This window comes from Rhinolophus sinicus, chromosome 2 (assembly GCF_057876585.1).
Source record: "Rhinolophus sinicus isolate RSI-liver-muscle chromosome 2, RSI-T2T, whole genome shotgun sequence".
NCBI classification, from domain to species: domain Eukaryota; kingdom Metazoa; phylum Chordata; class Mammalia; order Chiroptera; family Rhinolophidae; genus Rhinolophus; species Rhinolophus sinicus.
Window position 1 is genome coordinate 39,779,786 of NC_142502.1, and position 26,542 is coordinate 39,806,327.

At 35.8% G+C, this 26,542-nt stretch overlaps 1 protein-coding gene across 1 annotated transcript; it reads right to left on the bottom strand.

Annotated features, from left to right (window-relative positions):
• Window positions 1-385: 385 nt before the first annotated feature.
• On the bottom strand, window positions 386-17,737 carry LOC109452430 (nephrocan-like). Its single transcript, XM_019741340.3, has 3 exons — window positions 17,549-17,737; window positions 9,607-10,505; window positions 386-1,455 (listed from the first exon to the last, which is right to left on the bottom strand). Exons 1-3 carry the CDS (start codon window positions 17,735-17,737, stop codon window positions 1,008-1,010), a joined length of 1,536 nt encoding a protein of 511 aa, XP_019596899.3. The 3' UTR covers window positions 386-1,007.
• Window positions 17,738-26,542: the final 8,805 nt, after the last annotated feature.

Consider the following 26,542-nt stretch of genomic DNA (forward strand, 5'->3'; position numbering starts at 1 on the left):
AACTTTTCCCTCTGAGGATAGGGATCTTGAGGGAAGCTAACTCTTGGAGTAGGAGGAGTGCCTCATTCTGCAGAGAGAAACCTCCAGAAGCTGAGAATCTCCTCATTAAGTCCTTCTGCCTGGGGCAACGGAGCATTTCTGATCCCTCCTTTCCAGGTTCTTCAGGTTTTCCTTTGATTCTGTGACCTAGTCCCTATCTTTCCCATAAATTCTTTGTTGCTTAAGTCAGTCACAGTCAGTTTCTATTGGCTTGCAGTCAAAAGCCTACGACAGTGTAGGTCTATTTACATATGTACCTATATCAACTTGATTTACAAAAATCATCACTTTTCATTGGATAAAATGAACTTACTCTATTTTTGCAGGAAGTTAGCCAGATGGCAGTTTTATTTGGCATTGTTATTTATCTAGATTTCAGTACAAAACACAAACAAATTACTTTTAACATGCAAGGAATCTTACATCATCTTACCATTGTTCCTTTCTACTTACCCCCTCCCATCGCAACTTAGCTTAACCTCATTTCATGCTTTAAAAAAGAAAGAAAAACTTACAGAAAAGAGTCTTTTCTATATCTAAATGTATAGAATATTTCTGCTTAAAAGATTGAATATTAAAAAACTTTTTCAGGAGCACAGATAATTTTTAGGGCAGTGAGACTGCTATGTATGATAATATAATGGTAGATACATGCCATACATTTGTCCAAACCCATAGAATATACAATATGAAGAGTGAATTCTAATATAAACTGTGGCCCTTAGGCGATTATGATGTGTCAGTGCAGGTTCATTGATTGTAATAAATGTGCCATGCTGGTGGAGCATTTGTAATGGGGGAGAGTGGGAGAGGGGACATATGGAAAATCTCTGGGGACGAATGAAAAATCTCTGTACCGTCCTCTCAATTTTGCTGTGAACCTAAAACTGCTCTAAAACTGAAGTCTATTTAAAAAAGAAAAGAACAAGAAGCAAAACCTTTTTCTAAACTGTATGCAAAGCTCACAGTTAATCAATTTCATAATCATAATAATCATCATCCATGTTGATTCTGATGCTGGAGTGCTCTTCAGGTTTTGATTTCTTTTTGGTCTCTTTGCTTTTCTCGGTCAGATGTAAGTGATGCTCACATTGCCTCATGATCTTCTTGGAAGACATCCAGCTCTCCCCTTGTCTTTCAGCTGGTGCTGCACACTGTCCTCCCCTCACATCTGTCCCCTTGGCCTTCAGGACCTCCCGCGCTCTTACAAGACTGCAAGTGCAATTCCATGGATTTCCATCCAGATACAGGTGCCTGAGGCGAGGTAGCCCCTCCAAGGCTTTGAGGTCTAAGGCCGAGATCTTATTGTTCCTAAGGTTTAGAACCTGAAGCTGCTTCAGATCCTTGAGCTCCCGCTCAGCAATGTCCCGGATGGCATTGCCTTTGAGATCCAGCCTGGCTAAGGTCCCAGGAAGCCTGCAACAGCAGAAAACCAGGATGCAAGAGAAGGTCATGACCATTATTCCATAATTGCAGAGCAACTCAGATTGAGCAACACCCGCCTTTTCTACAGCTCTGTCCTTTCTGAAGCTAGAAAACAATTTTTTTTAAGAAGTAATTATAAGTGCAAGCCTCAGTCTTTTCTGTAAGTTTTTAATCCTTCCTCATAAGTCTTATTTTCCAACTTGCTGTTTTTTTCTGGCTCCTAGTCATAAAACTCTAATACTTTTCTTGTCAAATGGGATCACACAAATAAATCAATAAGAAAAGTACTAAGTTCCCATTTTTTTAGTTGACAAAGGCCATGAATCATAATTTATAGAAATAAAAATATGGAAAAAAATGTTCTTAATGAATATAAAAGGCAGATGAAAAAATGATGCAACATTTTTGTGTATCAGATGAGAACATGATTTTGGTTATAAATTTAAAACTTATTGCTACTGAGGGTGTAATGAGGTAAGAACTTGAACACCTGTGCTGGGAGTGTACATTGGTACCACTTTGGAAACAATTTGATAACATGTATCAAATGTAAATAATGTCATGCCTTTTGACTTTGGAGATAATAGGAGAAGAAAATAGAGACATATTTACAAATATGTTTGTTACACATTTGATCATATTTATAACAGCAAAAAAAAAAAAATGATAAAAGACGAATGTCCACTACTGGAAATGAAGAGATAAAGACTATTATGTGATCATAAAAATCATGTTTTCAAATAATTTTTAAAATACTAATTGTGTGAGAATTTTTTAACTATGACTTAAAATCCAGAAGCTATAAAAAAATCGATAAATCAACTACACTAAAAATAATTTTAAAAGAAATTGTGTATGGCAAAAGGCATATGCAAAGTCAAAAGACAAATGATAAATTTGGGGAAATATCTGCAACGTACATCCCAGACAAAGAGCTAATCTCCCTTGAAAAGAAATGTTTTAAATCAGACTGGTAACTTCAACCATATTCAGGAAAGAGAAATGAAAAATAAAACCATGCCATTTCTCACCTATCAGACTGGTAAAAATCCTAATCTTTAACAATACTTTCTGTGAGCAAAGTTGTGAAGAAACAGACATTCTTATATTTAGCTTGTAGGAGTCTGAAATGGCACAGCTCCTGAATTTAGTAAAACCTAAGAAAATAGCATATGCTTTTTTACCCTTTGACCCAGCAATCTTACTTTTGGGTATATACTCTGAAGACATGACTCCACAAATATAAAACAGTGTATGCGGCATTTATTATGGTATTGCTGATCATATCAAAAGATTGGAAACAACCAGTACATCAGAAAAGAACTGGTATGCATCCTTAAAAAAGAAAGGAGTTGGTCTCTATGAACTATCAAAATGGTTTCTAGAAAGTATTGTTAAAGGGGGAAAAAAACCAAGAAGCAGAACAGCATATATATAATATGCTAGTTTTTGTGCAAGAAAAAGGGAAATAAGAATACATATACACATATTTGCTTGTATTTGGGGAAAAAAAGATAAACCAGTAGTGAATAAAAATGGTTACTTATTAGGGAATGTTTGGTTCCATATGGTTTTAAATTTTGAATCACATTAATGTTTTATATGTCCACAAAACAGAACAAAAAAGGAAAAAAATCAAGCCCTAAAATTGAACACAAGCAGAATCAAACAAATTAATTAATTATTCAAATGTTTATGTTGGTAACATAAACATAAACATATAGAGAAAAGAGAAAAGTACTCTGACTGAACATCCTTGGTGGTTATGTCTTAGAGTCTAAGGATAAAAGGACCTGAAAGAAATTTCTCTCAGTATGTTTACTGTTAATATTAATGTTAGTAACTAAATTTTAAAACTATTTAATGAACAGAGTAAGACAAAACAAGTAAATATATTAATGTTATTAGAAACCAAGATTTTCACTGTAAAAGAAAACGGTACAACTACAAAACAGAAGAAGTAAAACCATCTCTAATGTTAACTATGAATTGGAAATGTCCATGTGAATTCATAATTTTCAAAATATATTTTCTAGCTCTGTGTGCTGAAAGGACCTAGAAACAATATTACAATAGAAGAAACAATATTACACCCTAGTAGTGGCACTGCCCTCATACCATAAGCACACCACACACTCAGATCTTAGTTTCAGAATTCCAATCTCCACTTAAAAAAAAACAAGGTTTCTTGGAGAAATGGCTGATCCCATATCTGGGGTGAGGTAAGCTAGAACTTCTGAGCCAGAATGCAATACAATGTTTAAAGATTAACAGAATACCCATCAGGATGGCTACTACCAAAAAAACAAAAAACAAACAAAACAAAGAAAAAACCAGAAAATAAGAAGTACTGGCAAAAATGTAGAGAAATTGGAACCCGTGTATACTGTTGGTAGGGATGTAAAATGGCACAATTGCTAAGGAACAGATATGGTATCTTACCATATGTATTGTCGTTCCTCAAAACATTATAAATAGAATTACAATATGATCCAGCAGTTCCACTTCTGGGTAAATACTCAAAAGAATTGAAAGCAGGGTCTTGAAGAGATATTTAGGCACTCATACACCCGCACTGAATTCACAATAGCTAAAGTGTGGAAGCAACCCAAGTGTTCATTGACAGATGAATATATAGCACACATACCACATTTTGCTATATGTACATACAATAAATATCATCCAACTTTAAAAAGTAAATTCTGACACATGCTAAAAAGTGGATAAACTTTGAGGACATTATGCTAAATGAAAAAGCCTATCATAAAAAGACAACTACAGTACGATTTCACTTATTTGAGATACCTAGAGTAATCAAATTCATAGACACAGAAAGTAGAATGGTGGTTGCCAGGGGCTGAAGGGAAGGGAAATGAGGAGTTGCTGTTTAATGGGTGTAGAATTTCAGTTTTGTGGGATGAAAGTGTTCTGGAGATGAGCTGCACAACAATGTGAAGACATTTAGCAATACTGATCTGTACACTTAAAAATGGTTACAACGGTAAATTTTATGTGTATTTTACCACAATTAAAAAAAAGATAGATAATGAAGTCATGTCTCATGAACACAAGAACCAACTAAAAGGGGCTCTGACTAGCCAAATTTGGGACAATTTGAGCATGAAAATAGACTAGCAACTATAAAGGATCATAACACACTGAATAAATTAAGATCCATAAGTCCATAGTGATACTTAGGAAACATAGAAAGAAAAGGGAAAAGGGAAAGCAAAAAAATCTATAATGTTAGGTGGAAAAATTAGAATACAAAATTGAATGATCCCAAATATGTAAAAACAAATTATGATTAGACACAGGCTCTCTGAGCAATTATGGATGCGTTTTTTATTTTCCAGCACACTAAATTTTCAACCTTGAACAAATATTGCTTTATAGTCAAGGAAAAAAAAAGTTTTTAAAACTGTGGATAGCAATTTGAAAAATGTCATACTAATGCCCATTGATAAAAAAATAAAAAAGAATCACAATTGTGAACCCTCAAATTTTCTGCTATACAAAAACTTTATACTTAGTGCCATTCTTTTCATGAAACACAAAAAGTTGGGAAGTTTTACAGAAAAAAAAAGGCCTTCAAAAGGCCCTTCAAATGGCCATCCAAATAGTATTTCCCTACAGTGTAAACACATTGGATGTTCATGCCTTTTTAGTATTCAGTGAAATTTACTGTGACATTCCCAGTCATTGATTGTTATGTCAAAGAGCAAAAACAAATGAATTTAATGATGTTTTATGACAGTATCCCCTTTGCTTGTTAGAGTATTATTCTTACACGAATTTCATTCCAAAAGTTTATCCTTTTAGGTTTTTTATTGGCTCTTAGCTTAAAATTGTACCCTTGGGTTTTTATTTTATATTTATATTTTAAATTTATATATGTATATTTATGTTTATATATTTTATAGTTGTATTCATATTCTAAACTATATAGTAAATATATTTACATAAATGCCTTCTCCTTAGTTGGAATAAAATTTACGTAACAAAGATTAAATTACCCGGGAAATTACTTCATACATTTTAACAGCTTGACGATTAAATTCATTTGAGTTTAATTGCCAAGACAATGTGATTTGTGCACACATTAGCTTCTGTAAGGTACATCTCTCAAAGGTGCACAGAAAGTCTCTCATGTATAGCTTTCCCCCCAACCAAGGAAAGATTGACTATTAACAGACTGTGTAGCAAGCAGTAAGCAAGATTCTGTTCCCATTGAGAGTACAAGAGAGCAAAACTGGAAAAAGATATGATAGAGTAAACCTAAAATGGAAAAAGTCCCTACCCATTAGGACTTGGGTTCTAACTTTGACCGTTCATTCCATTAATATTTACCAATATGTGGTTTTACGTAGGTAATTTCACTCCCTAAAACTTCTAATTTTCCACCCTGCAGATGAAAGTTCTCAGTACACAGAAGTCACATAATAAATGTTAGCTAGAGAAAATAAGCAAGCCAAGTTTTCTTTGAAAAAAATACAATTATTCAGTTCTGGGCTGAGTAACCAAATATTGCACCTGTTCTTAGGAGTACATTTTTTTCTCTTTCTCTTGTTTCTATGGATGTATAGCCAAAATGACATCGGAAGAAAAAAACACTAATTTTCCTGGTTTTGTGACTTTCGGGCAGTCATTTATTGCTTAGATATAATTTATCTTTGTAATTCTGATTTCTCTGAAAAGGTAGCCCTGATTTTACGACAAATGTGTTTCTAGAAATGCTGTATGTTCTTTGGGTAGTTGTTGCTTTTTAGGCTAAAAAGAGGCCTATCCTATTTTGCAAGTAGATGGCACTTGGGTATACGTAAGTAAGATAAAATGCTAACTGGACTGTGTTAGTTTGAAGAAAGCTGTCCTGGATTTGAATTATCCAAAAAGTGGATAAAGAAGAGACGATGTGATATATTTGTTCTCTGAGCTGCAGATGGGTGAAATGTGAAGCAGCAAAGCAAGGCGTTCAGACCTCTAAGTACTGTAGTGCACTGCCCACAGTAGGGTTAGCCTCAGAGGCCGGTGCTCCTGCGATGGTCACAGATCCCGGCTGTGGAGTTAGACTACTGTGCTAAACCTGCCGCTGCCGCTTACTGAGGATGTGACTTTGAGCAAGTTTCTTGATTCCTCTTAACAGTAACATCCTAATCTGTAAAATAATAGGTAAAGCAACGTACCTACCTTCACAGGATTGCTGTAAGGAACAACGAATGTATACGAATTCACTGCTGATTTTAGCACTTAATGAATGTTAGGTATTATTTTCTACCTCAGTTACCATATTGACAATGGCAAATAGGGTAGACTGTTATTCTTGATGAAATGTAGAATGCAAGGTGGAAAAGAAGGATTTGTGAAAATAGTTTGTGATAGAAATAAATTGCATGTGTTTATTACAGTTTATATACAAAACTGAATTTTAAAGTGTAACTTTGTGTCTGAATAAGGAGTGTGCAGGGGGGGGAGAGAGAGAGAGAGAGAGACAGAGAAAGAAAGAGACAGAGAGAGAGAGGAAAAGAAAGGGTGTACTGTTTAAAGCTCATAAATAAAAGTTTTAAAATTCAAATATTTTTAAAAATTCAAATAGATCATTCTTGTAGAGAGTGATTTTTAAATTGGAATTTAAAAATCACTCTCTACAAGAATTTTACTTTCATAGCTAGCCAAGTTCTTTGACAGAGCAGACAGTTAATTTAAGTCTCACAGGAAAAGCCCATTCCCATCTCATGTTACTTGCCCCACTGCCTTTGCCCACTAGTTCTCAACCCTGGTTGCACAGTAAACTCATCTGGGGAACTGTTTAAAACTACTGATGCTTGGGCCCCAACCCCGGGTGTCTGATTTAATTTGTTTGAAGTGAGGTCTGGGCATGAGTATGATTTTTTTTGAGTTTTTCAGATCATTCTAATGTGAAGTCAGATTTGAAAATAATAGTTCACTCAGGCTTGCAACTCCACTATACACTCCATTGGGTAGAAACGCAGGGCTTTCTACAGTCACTTATTAAAACACAAATACGCTAGTAGGAGTAAATAAGTAAGCTATTTTTTACTCATTAAATTTAGCAGCATTACTTAACCAAATGCTGTCTAAAAGTAAACTGAATAGAAAAATCAACTGAGTTCTCAATTTTGCCCACAGCTGTCATAGCCTCTGAGAATCCTTATGTGATAAAGTCACTCCCTAGCCTGTTTTATGAGTTTTTATTACATACATGATTTTTTTTTTTTTTTTTGAGTAGAGACATGCAGTAGCAAAATAGCTTGAAACATAGTAATTATTTAAATAACAAGGGTTAAAGTTTTGGAACTCAGCAGGCATATTCTTGCCTTGGTGGGATTTGTACCGGCTCTTCTGTCTGGAACACCTTTTCTCCCAAATTGCTTCACAGCTAATCTCTCATCTCCTTTCAGTCTTTGCTCAAAAATTGCATTTTCATGAGAGCTTATCTTATTTAAAATTTCAACCAGGCACCCCCACTCTATAGTCTTGAATCTAGTAATCCTGCCCTTTTTTGTTGTCATGAACTCTAACACCTAACACCATCTAAATATTACATACTTTACTTATACATTATGTGATTGTCACTCTTTCCTTGCTAGAATTTAAGCGGTACAGAACAAGAAGTTTTCTCTCTTTTATTAAACGGATGCATCCCAAATGCCTGGTAAAGTAACTGGCACATGGTAAATGCTCCAAACATATTTAGGGAATTAAATTAACTGTGTGCACAGGCTGTGCATTAAAAGAAATTGATTACTTTCAAATCACCCTGAATTATATATTTTAAAACATGGATTTCAGTTGGAAAATCACGTTTTGATGTTTTGAACTGAGTAGTACAGTTACCATACTGTATAATGAAGTCTCTTTTTTAACTAGAAAAAATTAACACCTGTAAATAGCAAAGATAATTTTTCTCTTTGTCATTGGTAAGAAAAATTATTTTAACTAACAATGAAAATAAATAGCGTGCCATAGGATTCTACAGAAGCCAAAAGCTGGTATATTATGAGAAATAATAATGATAATAGGCAGGCAAGAAGCCTTTTCTTTTCTATAAAGTGCTAAAAGAAAAAATAATCCACTGGTAGGCACATATAATAAACAATATAATATATTTTTAGAGAGAATAATAGTGCTGTATTCTACTTTTTTATTTATCTACTTTAAAATGTAGAACATAGGAGAAAGCTTAAAAATAAATAGGGTCAAAAAATAAATAGGGTCAATTAATGTATACATGTACACTAGTTTAGATTATGACTGGTTTGGGGGAACATTGGGTTGGGTATAGAGGGAGAGATATTTGGAAAGAGAAATTAAGTGTCAGAGTATGAGGGCGTGTGTGTGTGTATGTGTGTGTATGTGTGTGTGTGTGAGAGAGAGAGAGAGAGAGAGAGAGAGACAGAGAGACAGAGAGACAGAGAGACAGAGACAGAGAGACAGAGACAGAGAGAGAGGTGAAGAGACAACCAAAACCAGAAGGTAAGGCCAACACAAATGGCCTCACACACTCACAGACACACAGAGAATAAACAGAGCCAGTTAAATCCTTTAAAGATCACAGCACTAAGAAGGATACGAGGCTCACAAATAAGTAATTCAAAATAAATGTGTATAATATTAAATTGTAAAGTTTTTTTTTTCCCCCATAACTACTATTTCAATGCTTTTTAAAGAATAAATATCTTACTGCATTTCCCCCACCCCCACCTCCATTTTGTTGCTCGTGTCCTTGCTTTGCTAATGGCTAAGCCCATGCCTCTTCTGCCCTGGGTTAACCCAGGCCATATATTTAGAAACCGAAACACACCTTTTACAAGTAATATCTCCATATCATGTTTGTTAGCACACTTCCCCAAAGCAGCATTGCGTATTTTCAAATATAGATCTCATCCATTGGTGTCTTGTCCCATGGGCAAAATAATAAATTAAGTTAGTGCTGGCCTCAAATTGAGGGCTGGAGATTCTAATCTCTTGTTTAAAATTTCTACCCCTCAACCCTTGGGTAGCTTCGGTCAGATCATCTTTGTTTGCTCTGACTAATGTTCTTGCTTGTCTAGTGTGCTCCTTGCCCCAATCTTTGGAGAACCTTTATACTAGTGACCATAAATGGCACCGCTGCTCACTTACCTCAGAGGTATAGATAACAGCAAATTCTGCTCCAGGGCCAGATTAGACAGCTGGGAACACCTCTGCAAGGCTCCTGCTTCGAACAGGCTGACAATGTTGTTGTCCAGAAACAAATGTTTCAAGTCTCGGAGGTCCTGAAAGTCTTGCACTGTAACTCTCTGAATGAGATTATTGCTAATATCAAGCTTCTGTAGCCTTGCCGGAAATCTTAGGGGCAGCATTTGAAGCTGGTTGTGGGACAGCTCAAGAGTGGTTAAATTGGCAAGGAGCTGTGCCCCATCGATGGAAGAGAGAGAATTTTCTGACAGGTAAAGATGGGAAAGGTTCTCCAAGTGTTTCATATCTCGAAACCTTACCACTTTGAGCTGGTTTCTCTCCATCTTTAAAGAGACCAAGGATTTGGGCAGATTAATAGGAATTCTTGTCAGAAAGTTACCACTGAAACTGAGAAACTGCAAAGACTGTAGAGAAGTAAAGAAGACAGCTGGTATAAGATGCAGTTTATTATTCTCCATGCTCATATGTTTCAGATGGGGAAGAGCCAGTGGTCCAGCTACCGTATCAATATTGTTCCCATCCAACATCAAACTTTGCAAACTGGCAAGGGAGGAGAAGATATCAGACAGGGAAGATATCAGGTTGTTTTTAAGTTCAAGGATTTTTAATTTCTTCAGTCCTTCAAAATCAGATCCGTGCAGGACATATATGGAATTATCATTTAGTTTTAACACTTCAAGACTGGCTGGGAGAGCACTGGGGACTCGTCTGAGCTTATTTTTCCAGAGTTCCAAGGTCTTCAAGGTACCCAGAGCTTTGAAGGTATCATTTTCTACTGACTCTGTTCCACTGGCCAGAAGAATAAAATCTTCTAGAGCCAACATTCCGGTCAACTTAGATAGCTTAAAAAAAAAAAAAAAAAAAAAAAAAAGGCAGAAGTGGGGAGCAGGGAGAAAAGCAATAAATTAAAATTATGTGGGGGAAAAAACATATGTATAATCATTCAATACTAATGATATTTCAGATTTCCTTTCAGGATCTATTTTAAATTATCTCTTGCAAAAGGATGAAAACTCAGATCCTGACTTTTTATTTATGATTGCTAACATTGTAAGATATCAAAACCATTTTATGCACTTTCACACACTGTTCTTAGACATGCAGTATTGGTCAACTTTTGCTGCATGTTCTCTGACCCAGCAAGTTTACTTCTAGGCAGAAGTACCTATAATTGCACAATAATTTATGGGATAAGATGTTCCTTGTTGTGTCATCTTATAACAGCCCCAAATTGAAACAATCTGGAAATCTTTCACCAAACCATTAACAGTTGCTAACACTAGGGTGTAAGATTACAAGGGATTTTCATAATCTATCTACATTTTGCATTATTTGAATTTTTTTTTAAGTAGAAATTACCTTTATTTTTTTTTTAAGCATGAAAAATAAAAATTTTAAATGTCCTAAATACTGCTATCACTAGGATGAGCCTATCAGAGAAAATTTTTTCTTGCCCTTGTTGAATACCTACAAGTGTGAAGTGGTTTTTCTCTATGTTATCATTAATTCTCCTAATAACACTCAAGTTTGCTGTTGTCAACTCTGGCTTTTAGATGAGGAAATTAGAAGTTAGTAAGTGAAAGAGTTGAGAATTTCAACAAACTCTGTTGGACTCCAAAGACCTTTCTTCTTCAGTTCACCATTTTCTAATGCATTTTCTATTGCATTTGTTCTACAACTAATGTTTTTTAAAAAAACTCAAGATCTGGACACAAATCATATAATTTTAGAAAAGCAGAGTTTTTAGAGATTTTCTAGTCCAAATCTTCCATTTAAGAGATGAAGAATTTCAGCCCCCCTCCAAAAAAAAATATTAAATGACCTGTCCACTACTCAAGTGTTCTTTAATCTACTCTCCGTTCTAAAGTCCCCTTTTCTAGGCTTTTCTTTCATATAAAGTCAGAAACGAGTCTAGACATAGATCTTTATTTCTTGGACTGTTGAGCTCCCAAAAGAAGAACTTCCACTTCTGAGTGACCATAAACTCTAAAAGATTGCTCATTATGCAGCAAATATCAGAGATGACGTGCATCTGAATGGGCAATTTATTTGGGGAATAGACAAGTGTGGTGTCTGAGCGTCAATCTGTCAGTTTGTCTTGATTTCTATTTGTAAAGTATACAGACTGGCCTAAATAGTAAATATAGTAAATAGTCCGTATTCTTAACCGAATCCAGTAGATAGTTGTTTTCTCTTATTAAACATAGAGAAACCTTTCTTTTTCTTTTTATCAGAGACAATGCAGATTACTTTTGATTATTAATTAAAATGGCTACCTTTATTTAAGTATTTACAATGTTTATCTTTACAAAGCCCTATGTGTAAGCATGATTATACCCTTTTCTCAGAGGGGAAACTAAGGCTCAAAAGGCGAAACAACATGTCCAAATATATCTATATAGCATGTAGAAAAGTTGGGTTTTCAACCCAGGTTTATCTTACCCCAACACATATATTTTTAACCTTAACCACTACAATATTCATTTAACTGAAGAATATACTTACGGTGGCACAAACAGTGAGGAAAATACCTACTGATTTTCAACTTTTCAGTTGAGTTTGAAGAACTAACAAAAGAAAAAAGTTCTGCCAGACCTGTTTTTTCATTTTTCCTGGCCTAAGCCTGGCTGTGCTCAATGAGATGTGGAAAGAGATGCTTTTGTCCTAGAGCTAACCTTGGGGCTGCTGGCAGTTTTTCCAATGTTGCTTAAAAAGCAAGGTAAGTATGGCTTGGCATTAATAATTAGGCATAGATTGCTTATCTAGGTATAATTCCTGCCATCACAGTTTTACAGTTTAGTTACCTAATACATATGTAGATAAAAGTTACAATACAATATGAAAATTTATAAAAACAGGAGGGAAGTAAAATGAAGTAGAGCAGAAGGGCAACTCCTACTGGCTTCCCCATGAAAGGCTTTGTTTCTGGTTTCAATTCTGGGCAGACCATGCTCCGAGCATTAGAGGGCCACAGGCTTTTCCTGAACTTCTTATAGGTCTAAGGTACATACAAAACTGACATACTGTCACAGTAACTACCTATGACTTGTGTGAACAAGCCAGCAAAAAGTTTTCAAAACAATGTTGGAATTTTTTACTCTGAACATCAAAACACTTATTCTCGGTAAATGATTTTAAAATTCTGGAAGGTATGGAGAGAGTATAAAAACAATCTATAATCCCCCACTTGGTGATAAACCCTGTTTATATATTTCTTACCTAGGAGGAATTTTAAGTAACTTCTTTTCTTCCACAAAAGATGTAAAGTGCAACCATGTAAATGACTGCCCCCCATAAAGACATTCCTATTTGTCTTCTAAATGTAAGAGCTAAAACTATAAACCTCTTAGAAGAAAATATGAGCATCAATTTTCATGACCCTGGGTTTGGTAAAAGGTATTTTAGATATGATATCAAACAAACGTGACACAAGAAAAAATAGACAAATTTGACTTAATCAAAATTGGATACTTTTGGGCTTCAAAGGACACCATCAAGAAAATAAAAGATAACCCACAGAATGAGAAAAATTTTCACAAATAATATATCTGATAAAAGATTTATATTTAGCATATATTAAAAAACTCTTTCAACTCAATAATAAAAAGACAAAAAGCCTAATTAAAAATGGGCAAAAGATTTTTAAAGACACTTCTTCAAAGAAAGTATACAAATGGCCAATAATCATATGAAAGATGCTCAACATTAGTGATATGAAAGTCAAAGACATAATGAGATATACAACCTGACCTCACTAGGATGGCTGTGGTCAAAAAAAAAAAGATAAGAAATGCTAGCAAGGATGTGGAAAAATTGAAACTGTCATACATTGCTGTGGAAATGTAAAATGATGAAGCCACTTGGAAAAGTCTGGCAGTTCCTCAAAATGTCAAACATAGAATTACCATATGACCCAGAAATTCCACTCCTAGGTATATACCCAAGAGAAATGAAAACATATGTCCATACAAAACATGTACATGAATGTTCATAGCAGCATTATATTCATAATAGCCAAAAAGAGGAAACAACCCAAATGTCCATCAACTGATATATGGATAAACAAAATGTGGCATATACAATATTCTGTCTTTAAAAAGAAGAAAATTCAGACATATGCTACAGCATGGATCAACTTTGAGGACATTTTTGAAGTGGAAAAGCCAGTCACAAAAGACCACAGGTTTAGTGAGAAAGACTGAATTCAGTTTATAGCTTGTTATTGAGAGAGAGAGATCTAGTAGACAGCTGAATAAGACTAAAACATGGGGGAAAGGTATGATAGAAACTCAGTTGTGGGAGCCATCATCATGTACATAAAGTCACCTAAGGAGAGTGTGCATAGTAAAAAAAGAGATGGCTGATGATTGAGACCCTCTGGAAAAGCCAAAAACCAAGGGGCAGTGGAAGAAAAGAAACCTATAAAAATGGCAGAAAAGAAATATCAGGGAGGAATAATGAAGACATAAAAGTGTGATGTCATGGAAGGCAAGAAAATCGGAATTTCAAGAAATAGGATTGAGCCAATGTCTGAGAGAGAACAGTTTTAGCTGTGTGGAGTAGGTAGAAAACAGACAACAGTGAATTAAAGAATAAACAGAAGAAGTGGAGACAGTAAATACAGACTACCCTTTCATGGAGTTTTGCAAATAAAGATAGTAGCAAGAGGAGACACAGGATTAAAATACTTTTATTTTTATTGTAGTGAAAGGCACATATTTATAGGCTAGTGCAGAAAAAACAACTAACGATACGGGAGTGGGGAGAATAATAGAGCAAGCTTTGGGGGCAGGTGAGAAAGATGGAATCAAGGGCATGGAAGGGAGATTGCCTTGAACAGAAGGAGAGATACCTCATCCTTTCTGAAGGAAAGAGTTTGCAGAATTAGATAGAGACAAGTTAATACACAGCAGGAATTGAGGGAGATCAAGAATAGTGGCCTCAGTTTTGTCATAATTTGTCAATAAAATGAAAGGGCAGCCATTTGGTGAGAATAAGGAGGGCAGGGATTGAGAAGGCAATCCAAAACTATACTGAAGTCTTGGAAGATGTGGAGGGAATATAGGGAGAACATAACAAAGAAAAACTGAAAGGACAGATGGGTGACATTGAAGACCCAGATGAGGTTGGTAGACCTTGAATTTGTGGTGATTCTACAAATGTGTGATGGTTCTAAACACCACACACACACACACACACACACACACACACACACACAGAGGTTGTGTAATCCTCTCCAGCAGCATCCATATGTTCAGGTACAGGAGAAATAAAGGAAAATGATCACCCTAACTTAAGACTGAGGCTTTGCTGGATAAGTGTTGAGGTAATTCATTATTGGATGCAAAACAGGGAAAAGGTAGAAGGATAGATAAGAAATAAATTGATTGGGTCGGTCTAGGATTAGAAGTCTCCATGAGGTAGAAAGATAAATGCAGATTAGGACAGCTGAAAGGAAAGGAGATGAGGACCAGAGACAGGATGGAAATTCAAGATTTTTGAGTGAAGAAGTTTTAGGTATAAAGAGGATTATGGCATAACCAAGACAGTAGATGCCTATGGTAAAAGATACTTTTTTATGAGTTTAAGGAAGGATGAGACTAGGACGTTGGACACTGAAGGCACTCAAGACATGCAGGGCTTAGGATAGAGAGGAAGACTAGAGCCAAGGGGGAAGGGACCAGGGCACAGTATAAGACACACAGAAGAACAAAGAGATTTTTACAGCCTGATGGAATGCACCTTCAAAGAAGTAGAATTTTTTACAGATAAATTGATAAAATCCCTTTTTTCTTGATGGCAGGAACTGTGTATTTTTCTTTTATTCACAATCCCAAGCACAGTTAAATTACTGTGTGATGGTTCCAAACACCATATATTGCGGTTGCCAAAAAAATGTATACACATGACTTGTATTCGTCTTTTATTATTGGTACATATTGAGTATTACAATTTTAATATAGTTTTTTCCTCTCTTAAAATGTGTATACATTTTTTTGGCACCCTCTGTGTATGTGTGTGTATATATATATATATATATATATATATATACACACATACACACGTAATAGAAACATTTTAAATTGTGACATGTATACACATATGTGTATATATGTATTTGTGTATACATGCATACATGTGTGTGATATGTGTATGCATATATTTATATACATAGATGCATATATATGTATATATATATATATATATATACACACACACACATAATTTCTATTGCAATTAATCTGAAGAGATATTTTAAGGTTTTTTTTGTCTTTAAATATAGGCATTGTATTCTACAATTCAAACCAAGTACACAGACTATACATTGTATTTACCAAATACAGTGAAATATGGCCATTTAAAACCTAAAGGTTTTGAAAAGAGAAAGGAGAAAATATTATTGCTCAAAGCTTTTTATTTCCTTCATAAAACAATTCTGTATTTCATCAACCTTTCTGCTGGGAACTGTCCTTTCAAGAGACAATTAACTGGGTTCAAATCAGGGAAGTGGCAATACTGCAGTCCAATGAACCTAAACCAATGACAAATGGACTGATTCAGTCATTAAACTTGATAAGAGAGTCATAATTTCATCTTACTGGCTGCCAAGCAGCAGTGTGGAATCATGACCAGGCTTAGTTGACCCCTAGCTCTCAGCATCTCAAGTCCTCAGAACAAATATTTAAGCATCTGGTCCTTTAACCAGGTGTTTGGCTTGAATGCTGAGACCTGACCGGGTCACACTTGCTCTCTGGCATTGGGCACCACTGGATTAGGAGAAGTAAACAGATGACAACTAGGCAATTGTGCTGAATAAGCCTCGAAATAAATACCACGCCACATATTTTAAACCCTCTGTGTTCACATGCAACTACAAGTACATTAAAATTTCTTAACCAAATGAAAGGAGGAGGGGGCGCTGTTTGAAGGGAAAGTACATTCACCTGTTGACTTTGCACCTGGATCACAGAGAGACATTTCCTTATTTTAGGATGTGGATCAATGAGGTAGAAGCAGTGACCAGTAAAGGCAAAATCAGAGAGCTAGCGAATTTTCCATCTAGAAGCGGCCTGGGGTCATCTATCTAATCCAGACTTCTCACTTCATAAAGGTAACAGTGAGGCTGCGATTTTTAGTAAGCAAACTAAGGTGAGAATCCTAGTCTCTTGATCCTTTTTTCAAAATAAAAGTAAGACAAATCTATAGCACTTTTTTCAGCGTCCTCTGAATAGGTAAGCATACAAATAAAAATCATAATTAAAAGTACATAGAATGAGAACTGCAGCAACATGGCAAAACAAAAACATGTATTTCTTCTGCATAGGTTTCCACAAAGATACTAATGCTTAGCTGCATATAAGGTCTGATGAATAATTCTTGTATGCTGGGTACATCTTGATAGTCTTATAATGCTCTAAGTATCATCTGCCTTCTATGGCATAAACAAAACTACTTTTTTCCCTTAAAGGACTTACTCTTAATCCTGGAGACATAAAGTAGCCATATGCTCTCAAACTCTTTTTGTTCAAAAGAGCCATTTCTTTACTTTTTCTTTGCAACAACATAATCAGACATTTTTTAAGCAAAAACTGAAATAAAATATCAATTATAGATTCTGGTTTTTTGTTTTGTGGGGCTTTTGGTTTTTTTTGGCTGCTTCCCTAAAAAGAAATATCCAGAGGCACACATCCATCTCTGTAATACAGAGCAAGCTGGTAGCTAGTGCAACTACCCAAAACTTGATATGTTTTATTTTTTGAGTTTCAAGTTTTAACCTTTGAGTTTTAAATTTTGACTATTTAAATCAAGTTGAACGATTCCACACTCACCCCTTACCGTGCCACGTAAAATAAAGTAGCAGCAACTTGAATGAATGCATAGTTACCTGAAGGTGTTGAATTTTGCTATGACTGATGTAGAGCTTCTTGGTGGTGGGAGGAATGGCCGATGGCAGCTCCGTTAGCCTGTAGCATTGCACCGACTGCACATAATCGCAGCTGCATCTGCCAGGACAGTTTGGATCGAAACCGTCACTGAGAGAGAGTAAAGCAAGGAACACATAAAGCAGATACATCTTCCAAAACAGGGCCTCTCAGGTAACAGGTGAGTGTGTAGGTGATGTCTCACTCTTTATACCATGAAATCGGATAATAGAATCTTATGAATGTGTACTCTGTCAATGTAAGATGACAGGAAAGAAAAAATTCTCCATTTGCCTGGGTTAAAATGTTAGCAACCGTTACAAAGAGGAAGGGGCTTAAACATTGATAAGCTGCCTTAATATCTGTAGGTGAGCAAAACCCTGTGTTATTTATGGCTTGAAAGACTAATCTGCAAACACCTCTATTATCTGTGGTTTCCTTGTTTTGTTAAATGTGACACTAGGGAATTAGTGGGAAAAGACAAAGAGCTATTTTATAGGGGGCTATAAAACCTTTGAATTTTCTGTGACCCCATATTAAAACCATTTTTGTAGGACTGCAAGGGACAGGTGTTTTCTTTTCACGTTAACTAGTATGGGAACATAGCCAGGTTTTCGATTCATTATTGTTGTTTCAGTAACATTTTATTGCTAGGTGAAACAATAGGGTAAATGGAGAAATATTTAGAGCTACAGATAACTTGTTCGATTCATCCATTACTTGATTTCCAAATATTGTATTTGGAAAATATTTTTGTTATTCAAAAATATTGTTGACTCAAACCAGAATAAAACTTTGAAATGGGTCTGTAATCTTCATCTATTTGTAATAATGGAAGAAAAAAGACCTCTGGTTTCTGCAGAGGAACCTATTGGCTCTTACACCTGACTAGAGAGAGAAATCTTCACTTATCCCAGGCACTCCTTTGCTGTGGCTTTTGTCTTGCTGTGGTCATCCCTGCTGAGGGATCTGAAAGCATTTTAAGCGAAAGATTAAATAAAGAATTCTCTCCCTGCAAGTGAAGACCTAAATTTCCCCATGCTAATCAACCTCCCTTTCTGATACTGAAAAGCTTCTCTGATCTCCTCTTCAACCTTACCTCTCTTTGTGATAATATTCATTTTGAAGCCAAAAGTTTCTTTGATCTAATAATCAATTTATTCTATTTCCGGAGTAAGGATTTCTGTGTGCTTTTCCCAACAGACTTTTTGACTTCTCTTTTCTGATTGTTTTTCCTGTTTTCTTTCACTATCAGAGACAAAGAGTGATAAGAGATTTCTGTCAATATTCTGATTTTCAACAAACTTCATTATTTATTTATCTTGTCTAGTAAAAGAATTTTTCTTTTTTAATTTTTAAAATTTTCAAATAGCAAAGTAATGCTCAATAAAAGAAAATTTGGATAAAAGAGCAAGGAGGGGAAAAAATCCAAATCAAACGTTTTTCCAGTTTCTTTTCTCTGCCTAGGCTTTGAAACAACAAAGAGAAATACTTATTGAACACTTTTTCTTCCTGTATCGCTAAAAAGGTAAATTCCTATTTAGTTACTTGAAACAAAATGCCTGCAAAATTCTATCCTCTCACCGGCCATCAACGACAACTAATTTTTCTGTTATGTGGCATAGCAATGTTTCATTTTTTATCCTGTGTTGGTGGCCATAGAATTCTGTTTTCTTTGATTAAGCCTTGAAATTACACTCTATACTACATTTTTTCCCCCTTCTTTTCCATGGTATTTCTATAGCTTTCCTACAATTTTGGCATTATCTCCAATGTATTAGTACTTTACACTGAACAGTTTTATCAGTTTGTAAACATAATTCATAGAGATATAACTTTATATTCTGTATTTTTCACTATTATTTTTCCTTATTATTTCATAGTCTCCATAAACACAACTTTAAATGTTTAATAGTCCATCGAGAGTACTGTATAAATTTAACTGTTTTCTAAGTGTTGGATTTTTAGATTGTTTCCTGATTTTACCATTATAAATATAAATAACTGATTATAAAAAGTTTGAGGATGTTTTGAAGAATAAAAATCCATCTGTTCCCCCAGATTATACCTATTTATTTAGGGTTAAACTGAGAAGTCATTTTTTTTTTTTTTGGTCACGTAGAAGGTGAATTCTTGTTGATACTATAAACTGAGGAGAAATTATAATACAAAGGTACAGCCTGAATGCTTGAAGGACATGTTTTGTTGTACTTGCTCTGGAGGTGACAGGCCCCTTTGCAGTTATGTTGTGCGAGGAAGTAGCCACAAAAGTTGTCACCATTGAAGGAGGAATATTTTCCTGTGAGCCCCCAAATGATGTTGGATCTGCTAGCCGTTTCTGGGTGTGAGCCGGGATCCTGTCTCATGAAGCCGAAGAATGGACACACAGACGAGGGAGAGGCAAAGAGTTGCAAAGGATGATAGTTTTTTAGAGGCAGGAGAAGAGGTTGCAGCTCCCGAGCAGGAGGGGGTCCTGAATGGGGGTACCCAGTGAAAGAGGCAAAAGCTCTTTTATACCTGCCCTTGCCTACTTGGGGAAGGGGGCTGGCACCTTCTAATGGAATTCATCTATCAGGTTTGTCCAGTTTGTCCATCCTGAAGGGATTAACAAACAACCCATTCCTATCTATCAGATCTGCTTCTTTGTCTGGCCAGAAGGGATTTGAGATTATCTATTAACCCCAAGGCATATTCTCAAGTCTCTGTCCTGGAATGAAGGAGACATTCCAGGGCCTGGAGTTTCAAGATTATGACTGTTTTTTTGTTTATTCCATCAGGGACCCCCCTGTCTACCTAGCCAACATACTGACTATCCTGTCTCACCACTGCTCAGCATCTAGTTTAACTTTCTGCTGAGTTTTGACATGTTGACTAAGGATTAGGGGTGTAAAATTCACTACCTTTAGTTTGGGTTTTTAGCTCTTGAGTTTATGAGTCCCTAAGGATGAGTGTGAGGCAAACTGCTCTTTTCTCTAAAAAGGACTTAACAAGACCTTTTCTGATCATTACTACTTGGCTTCTTTGGGTAAGGAGAAACCGACTAAAGAAAGAACACGAGTGTCTTTCTGAAGTATGAAAACTCAGTAAGTCACCCAGAAACTCTGTTCAGAATACAGCCCAGAATCTACGTTTAATCTTTCAGCACACAAGAAAACTGCAATCTCAAAAAAAAAAAATGCTTTGCATTTGAATCTGGATTGAATTAGATTTATGTCGTTGTTGAGATTCTCAAACCAGGATCCTCCCTGATTTGCTTTCTTATCTTTGTTTTTTTCCCTATAACCCAGTAGTCTTCAACCAGGGGCGATTTGTCAATGTCTGGAGACATTTTGGACAATAAAAGTTGGGAGTGGGTGGGTAGGCGGTGCTACTGTCATCTATGAGGTAATGACCAGGGATGATACTGAATACCTTACAATGCCCAGGACAGCCCCCACAACAAAGAATTATGCAACCCAAAATGTCAATATTCCCGTTGTTAAGAAACTGCAATAAACACAAGTCTGTGCCTCTATGGATATTGCATAGAGGCTGTTCTGTGTTAATTAAAAGCAAAGAGGACAAGTTTCCATTGTAGAAAGGAAAATTAATTCCAAAGAAGAAACTAACCCAAATTCTCCCTGACTAGGGTATAGAAACATTAGCTTGTGGTTCCTATTATGAAACTCATCAGCCAAGAGCTAAACAGACTTTAATTTATCAAAATCTCATTCTAAGGTAAAAGACATTTTAAAGAGTAAAATAATTGTGACTATGATTCTTTTTTGGCTTGTTTGCTTCTGGAGAATGTTGCAAGAAGAGCATAAATTGAAAGTAAAACAAAAAATACAAATTTCTATTAGCTAACCTCTCTACACCTCAATTTTTTCTTCCACAGAATGAAGTTAAAATGGGAGAAATACTTTCCATTTTATAAAGAGGAAGAGATGAAATTAAGCCTGTCAAGTCCATGGGGGGGGGGGGAAGGATCTCAATAAATAATGGTATCTGCTTAGGTTACTAGTTGCAAGCAATACAAACAAATTTTGGCTGATTTAAGCAGAAAGGGAATTACTGAGAGAAAACTGGGTAGCACACAGTATGGTAAGAAAGCCTGGAGAGCCAGTTTTGGAAATGGACAAGAATGAAGGAAGGCTTGAGAGCCAGAGCCACAGGCAAAATCACACTTCAGTCTAAAGTCACCACAGAACATGGATGTCCTGGCCTCCACTACTGAATCAGCAACTGGGTGTCATTGCTGACACAGCTGCTACTGAAAAAGGATGCTGCTACTCCCACTCCCATCTCCACTCCCTACCAAGAAAAGTTCCCCAATCCCTGCCTCACTATTTCCATGGTAAAAATTTCAGGTGGATGGGCAGCTGGTTAGCTCCGTTGGTTGGAGTGCGGTGCTCTTAACAACAAGGTTGCTGGTTTGATCTCCACATGCGCCACTGTGAGCTGCTGTCTTCCACAACTAGATTGAAACAACTACTTGATTTGGGTCCTGAAAAACACATTTAAATAAAAAAATAAAAAATAAATAAAAAAATTCAGGTGGATGATTTTGTTTAGGTAAGCCTAGGACATATGCCAGTGCTCTAGCTGTCACAAAGCTGACATTTTCAGTTCATTATGGGAGGAGGCTTGTATTTCCAATATTCAAGTCACATAGGTAAGGAATTGCCTAAACAAAGGGGGTTCAAATATGGACAGCCCCCCATTAGTAGTGACAAATTTCCACTGTAAAATCTTTTCACCCTCACTCCTGCTTACCATGACCATAAAAGCCAAATGAGTTTTGAGTGAATTGCAATCAACTGGGGACCAAACAAATTCTATTCCTAATAACTGTTGTGATACGGCTTTTGTGTAATTGTTTCATTATGCTTTTTTTTAGAAGACTATGAAAATTCTAATGTGATAATTTAAAGTGTTCTTATACTTTTTAATATAAGTACAAAGGTAATTAATGTTAAAGGGCATTCAGAATGCAGTCGTTTTGGGCCTCTTACAGAACTAATCTATAAGAAATACAAATGAGGGAGGCTGGTGAGGGGGAGTCTATGTTTGATCTGTAAAGTCTGACAATCTGAGAAATAAACAGTGACTTGATAGTGGGTGAAAGAGGAAAAATCAATATTAGCAAACTCTGATACCATTGTTGATAAACTGTGGTTTTAGATAATACTGAACCAAACCTGGAGCTGTGGGAAAGGGTAAATGAAGATTGTAGATCAGGCAATAGTGGAAAAGCAGTTATAGTTAATCTTTGAGCGTGTAAGAAAATAAAATATTGCAATACAGATTTTTAAAATTATTTTTGCTGTTTTGTTTTTAGGTTTGGGTACACCATACAAAATGTAGTATTTCCTATATTTTAACTATAGAATAGATAAAATAATTCTCAAAGCCTAAATTATACTGGATTTTATTAGTCAAATTGTTAAATAAACTTCTCTTTAGATTGGGAAAAATATTCCTTGGATTTTAAAGGAATATGCATCTTATAGATATTTAACATGTATTTTATAGATACTCCTAACCTCTGAGCCAATATAAAAATGTTTAGCTATGCTCTTTAGCAGATATCAAAGTATGTCTTGAAAAGTGACTTCTTAGAAATTTCCTAGGTAGACTGTTGTAATATCTTAATTATTCAACTGATCACACAAATATTTTCAGCATTCGCACTATATTAACTACTAACACAGGACCTGCATTCAAAGTAAACAAAGTAGAGCTATTGCTGCCAAAGTGCTCACAGCCTAAGGGGCTCCAAAAAACATATATATGATGAATACTATAGCAGGTATTCGCAGGAAACTAGATAGGGATGGAGTCCATAGCTTCATATGAAGAGAAAAAAGGAAGGCTTTCTGGAAGAGGTGTCTGAACTAATCCTAAATCACTGTACCAAAATTCTTAAGTTTTAGGAACAGGAGAGTAAACAATTATTCCATAGGTATACACGAGGGCAGACAATTAAGTTCGTGAACTCATCCTAGAAAAAGTGCTACATATCTCATTGCTAAGGTCACCTCACCTTTGAAGTACTCCCCTCGGGAAGCTATGCACTGATGCCAGTGCCTAGTCCACCCTTCAATGTAATTTTGGAACTCTTTTTCTGGAATGGCCATCAGAGCTGTCATCATATTACCCTTGATGTCCTGAATGTCATCCAAATGTCTTCCTTTCAGTATTTCCTTTATCTTTGCGTAAAGAAAGAAGTCATTGGGCGCCAGATCAGGTGAGTAGGGAGGGTGTTCCAATATAGTTATTTGTTTACTGGCTAAAAACTCCCTCACAGACAGTGCCATGTGAGCTAGTGCATTGTCGTGATGCAACAGCCATGAATTGTTGACAAAAAGTTCAGGTCCTCTAACTTTTTCACGCAGCCTTTTCAGCACTTCCAAATAGTAAACTTGGTTAACTGTTTGTCAAGTTGGTGCAAATTCATAGTGAATAATCCCTCTGATATCAAAAAAGATTAGTAACGTCATTGCAACAAATTCACGAACTTAATTGTCAGGCCTCATATAAATGATCAGGAGAATGAAGCTACTAAATCACTGTGGAATGCCCAAACTTATTTCATTAGTATGGCTACCACAAAATTTCAAATTGTTAGTATATATGAATAATTATAACATAAATAATACATATGAATATGATATATTCCAGAACTTTTCCCACATATCTTAAGTAAAATGGTAATGGGTTTTCCTTGGGTTTCTTCTAATATATAAAACAATTTATTGCGACCAACAGCACTTACTTAATAGCTTTTCCTTTTCCTGGTAGGGACATTGGAGAGTAAATGATACTTGTGAAGCTTACTATAGGGCCTGGTACACAGTCGAGTTCACTAAATGGTAGTCCCCCTCTCCAGTCCAAAGTACAACTTCTATGTCCATTCGCTACAGGGCCTTTGCAATTAATGATGCTCTAAAAAATATCTGAACTCTAATCTCACAGCTAATTACCAGTACCTACCAAAGAAATCTTTAGCATCTTTCGTCCCCACCCTATTTATTCCTAGCAATACCTTGTGGTGAAACGCTGTTAGGTAAGTTCTTAGAACAACACTGTCACATTTAAGTTATGCTAGAAATTTTTAATCATGTAAGCATAATTCCTGAAACAGTTATTGGAAGCTTCTGCCAATGCAATGGCAAATATAAGTATAAAGATTTTACCTCTAGGAAAATAAATCCCATAAGTATTGGGATTAATACAATTCCCAATTCCAAAGTAGGTCAAAATAAGTCAATAAATGTAGGTCGAGCGCACAGCCAACAGATGGCAGCAGTTGAACATCAAACCCTGCTTTTCACGTCCATGTAAAATTGTAACTTGCAGAAATGCAAACCCCCAATCAAAGTGGGTAAAAAATGTCTATAGAGGGCACCTCGTGAGTATTTGAATTAGTCACATAGCACCAATATAGCAAACATATAGGAATGTGGTAGTTGCTACATAGTATGGTAATGAGAAGGGACAATATGAGATGAAAGTATTCTGACACACAGGATGTGACTTGCTGAAGAAAAAGATTGGAAACAGAAACTAACTGGATTCCACAATCCTGAAAATGGGGGTATTCACCAAGGATCAGAGCACTGGAAACATATAAATACTTAAAATACATTTCAGTACTATCCATACAATATAGCAGGAAGTTGAATGGTATTTTTTTAAATAAATAAAATTTATTTTCAAGTGTAGTCCATATAAACTAAAGAGAGTGATAGAAAATGAGTATTAGAATTACTTTTTGGTAATAGTTCTTATATATTAATAGATTCGCATATGGCTACAACTGGGAAGAAATTGTTTTGAAAAACCTTTTTGACTGATTTGCCAATTTATAATACTGGTAACTTATACAAGAAATAGATTCCCTCTTCCTTCTATAACCCGTGTTTAACTTTCAAGACTTTGGAAGAAAAGATACCTAGAGTGGAATCTCACCTCAGTCGGCTTTTAGCTGTATTACCTTAACAAGATACTTAAGTTCTCTGTGACTCATCTATAAAAAAGTGACAATAGCTACCTCACAGGATTTTGTGAGAGTCAAAGAAGTAAACAAATAGCACTTGTTTAACACATAGTATGTACTGCATAATGGAAAGCTATTATTATTGTGATTCCAGGTTATGTGCCCCCCCTCATTTTAAATTATTTGCTTCAAATTCCTGAAAAATACATTGTTAACTGTATTATGTATATAGTTATTAGAAAGAATTTCTGCAAAGGTCCAAATTAATTTAAAGCGACTGGAAAGTAAGAGAAAGTGACAGAATTGCTAGTCTGCTAATGGCTGCTGACCAGTTAACAAAAGATTTCTTACATCCCTGTTTTGCCTGTTGGGATTTCAGATTAATTTCCAGGTGGTTATTTCTGCAGATTATTTTAGCCAGCCACCACCTAACTCCAGGAGCCTCCTCTTGCTCATATGTGAGCTTTCCAGACTGGTGTCCTAGCAGACATTTCTTCATGTGGACTCTGCTATCTCAAAACTGGCCCCGACTTCACCTTTCCCCAACCCTTTGCCTACAGCTCATGTAAATTCTTTCAGACTATCTCCTTCTTCCCCCTCTCCCATATTTGATGTATAAAAACACTTGCAAAACTCTGGGACGACAGACATGTTGTCTTTTCTACCTAGCCATGCTGCTTGCTGGTGGTTTAGACTCCATGCTCCAAGACCGGTCTTTTGGCTAGCATTTTTGGGTCAATAAAACACTACTTAAAAAAAGACCTTCAGCCATGGAAGTTAAATTTTTTTAGTTTAACAAGAGAAGGTGGCTGGAACTTGGTAGCTATAGTAATAATGTTCTTGCAAGGACTGCAGATGAAAATAGTTAATTGGGAAGGTAATGGAAAAAGATGCAAATTTTATATTATTTCTTGTGTGTTAAAACCTATATGAAGGTGCCTATTTCAGCTCAAGGCAAGGATCTCATGGTTAGTTT

Excerpts from the sequence above, each read along its gene's own strand:
- LOC109452430 (XM_019741340.3), bottom strand. The coding sequence starts at position 17,737 with ATGTATCTGCTTTATGTGTTCCTTGCTTTACTCTCTCTCAGTGACGGT. Across the intron at positions 10,506-17,548 it reads GCAAAATTCAACACCTTCAG|CTATCTAAGTTGACCGGAAT; the intron begins GTAACTATGCAT and ends TTTTTTTTTAAG. Across the intron at positions 1,456-9,606 it reads CTGTTATCTATACCTCTGAG|GCTTCCTGGGACCTTAGCCA; the intron begins GTAAGTGAGCAG and ends CTGCTGTTGCAG.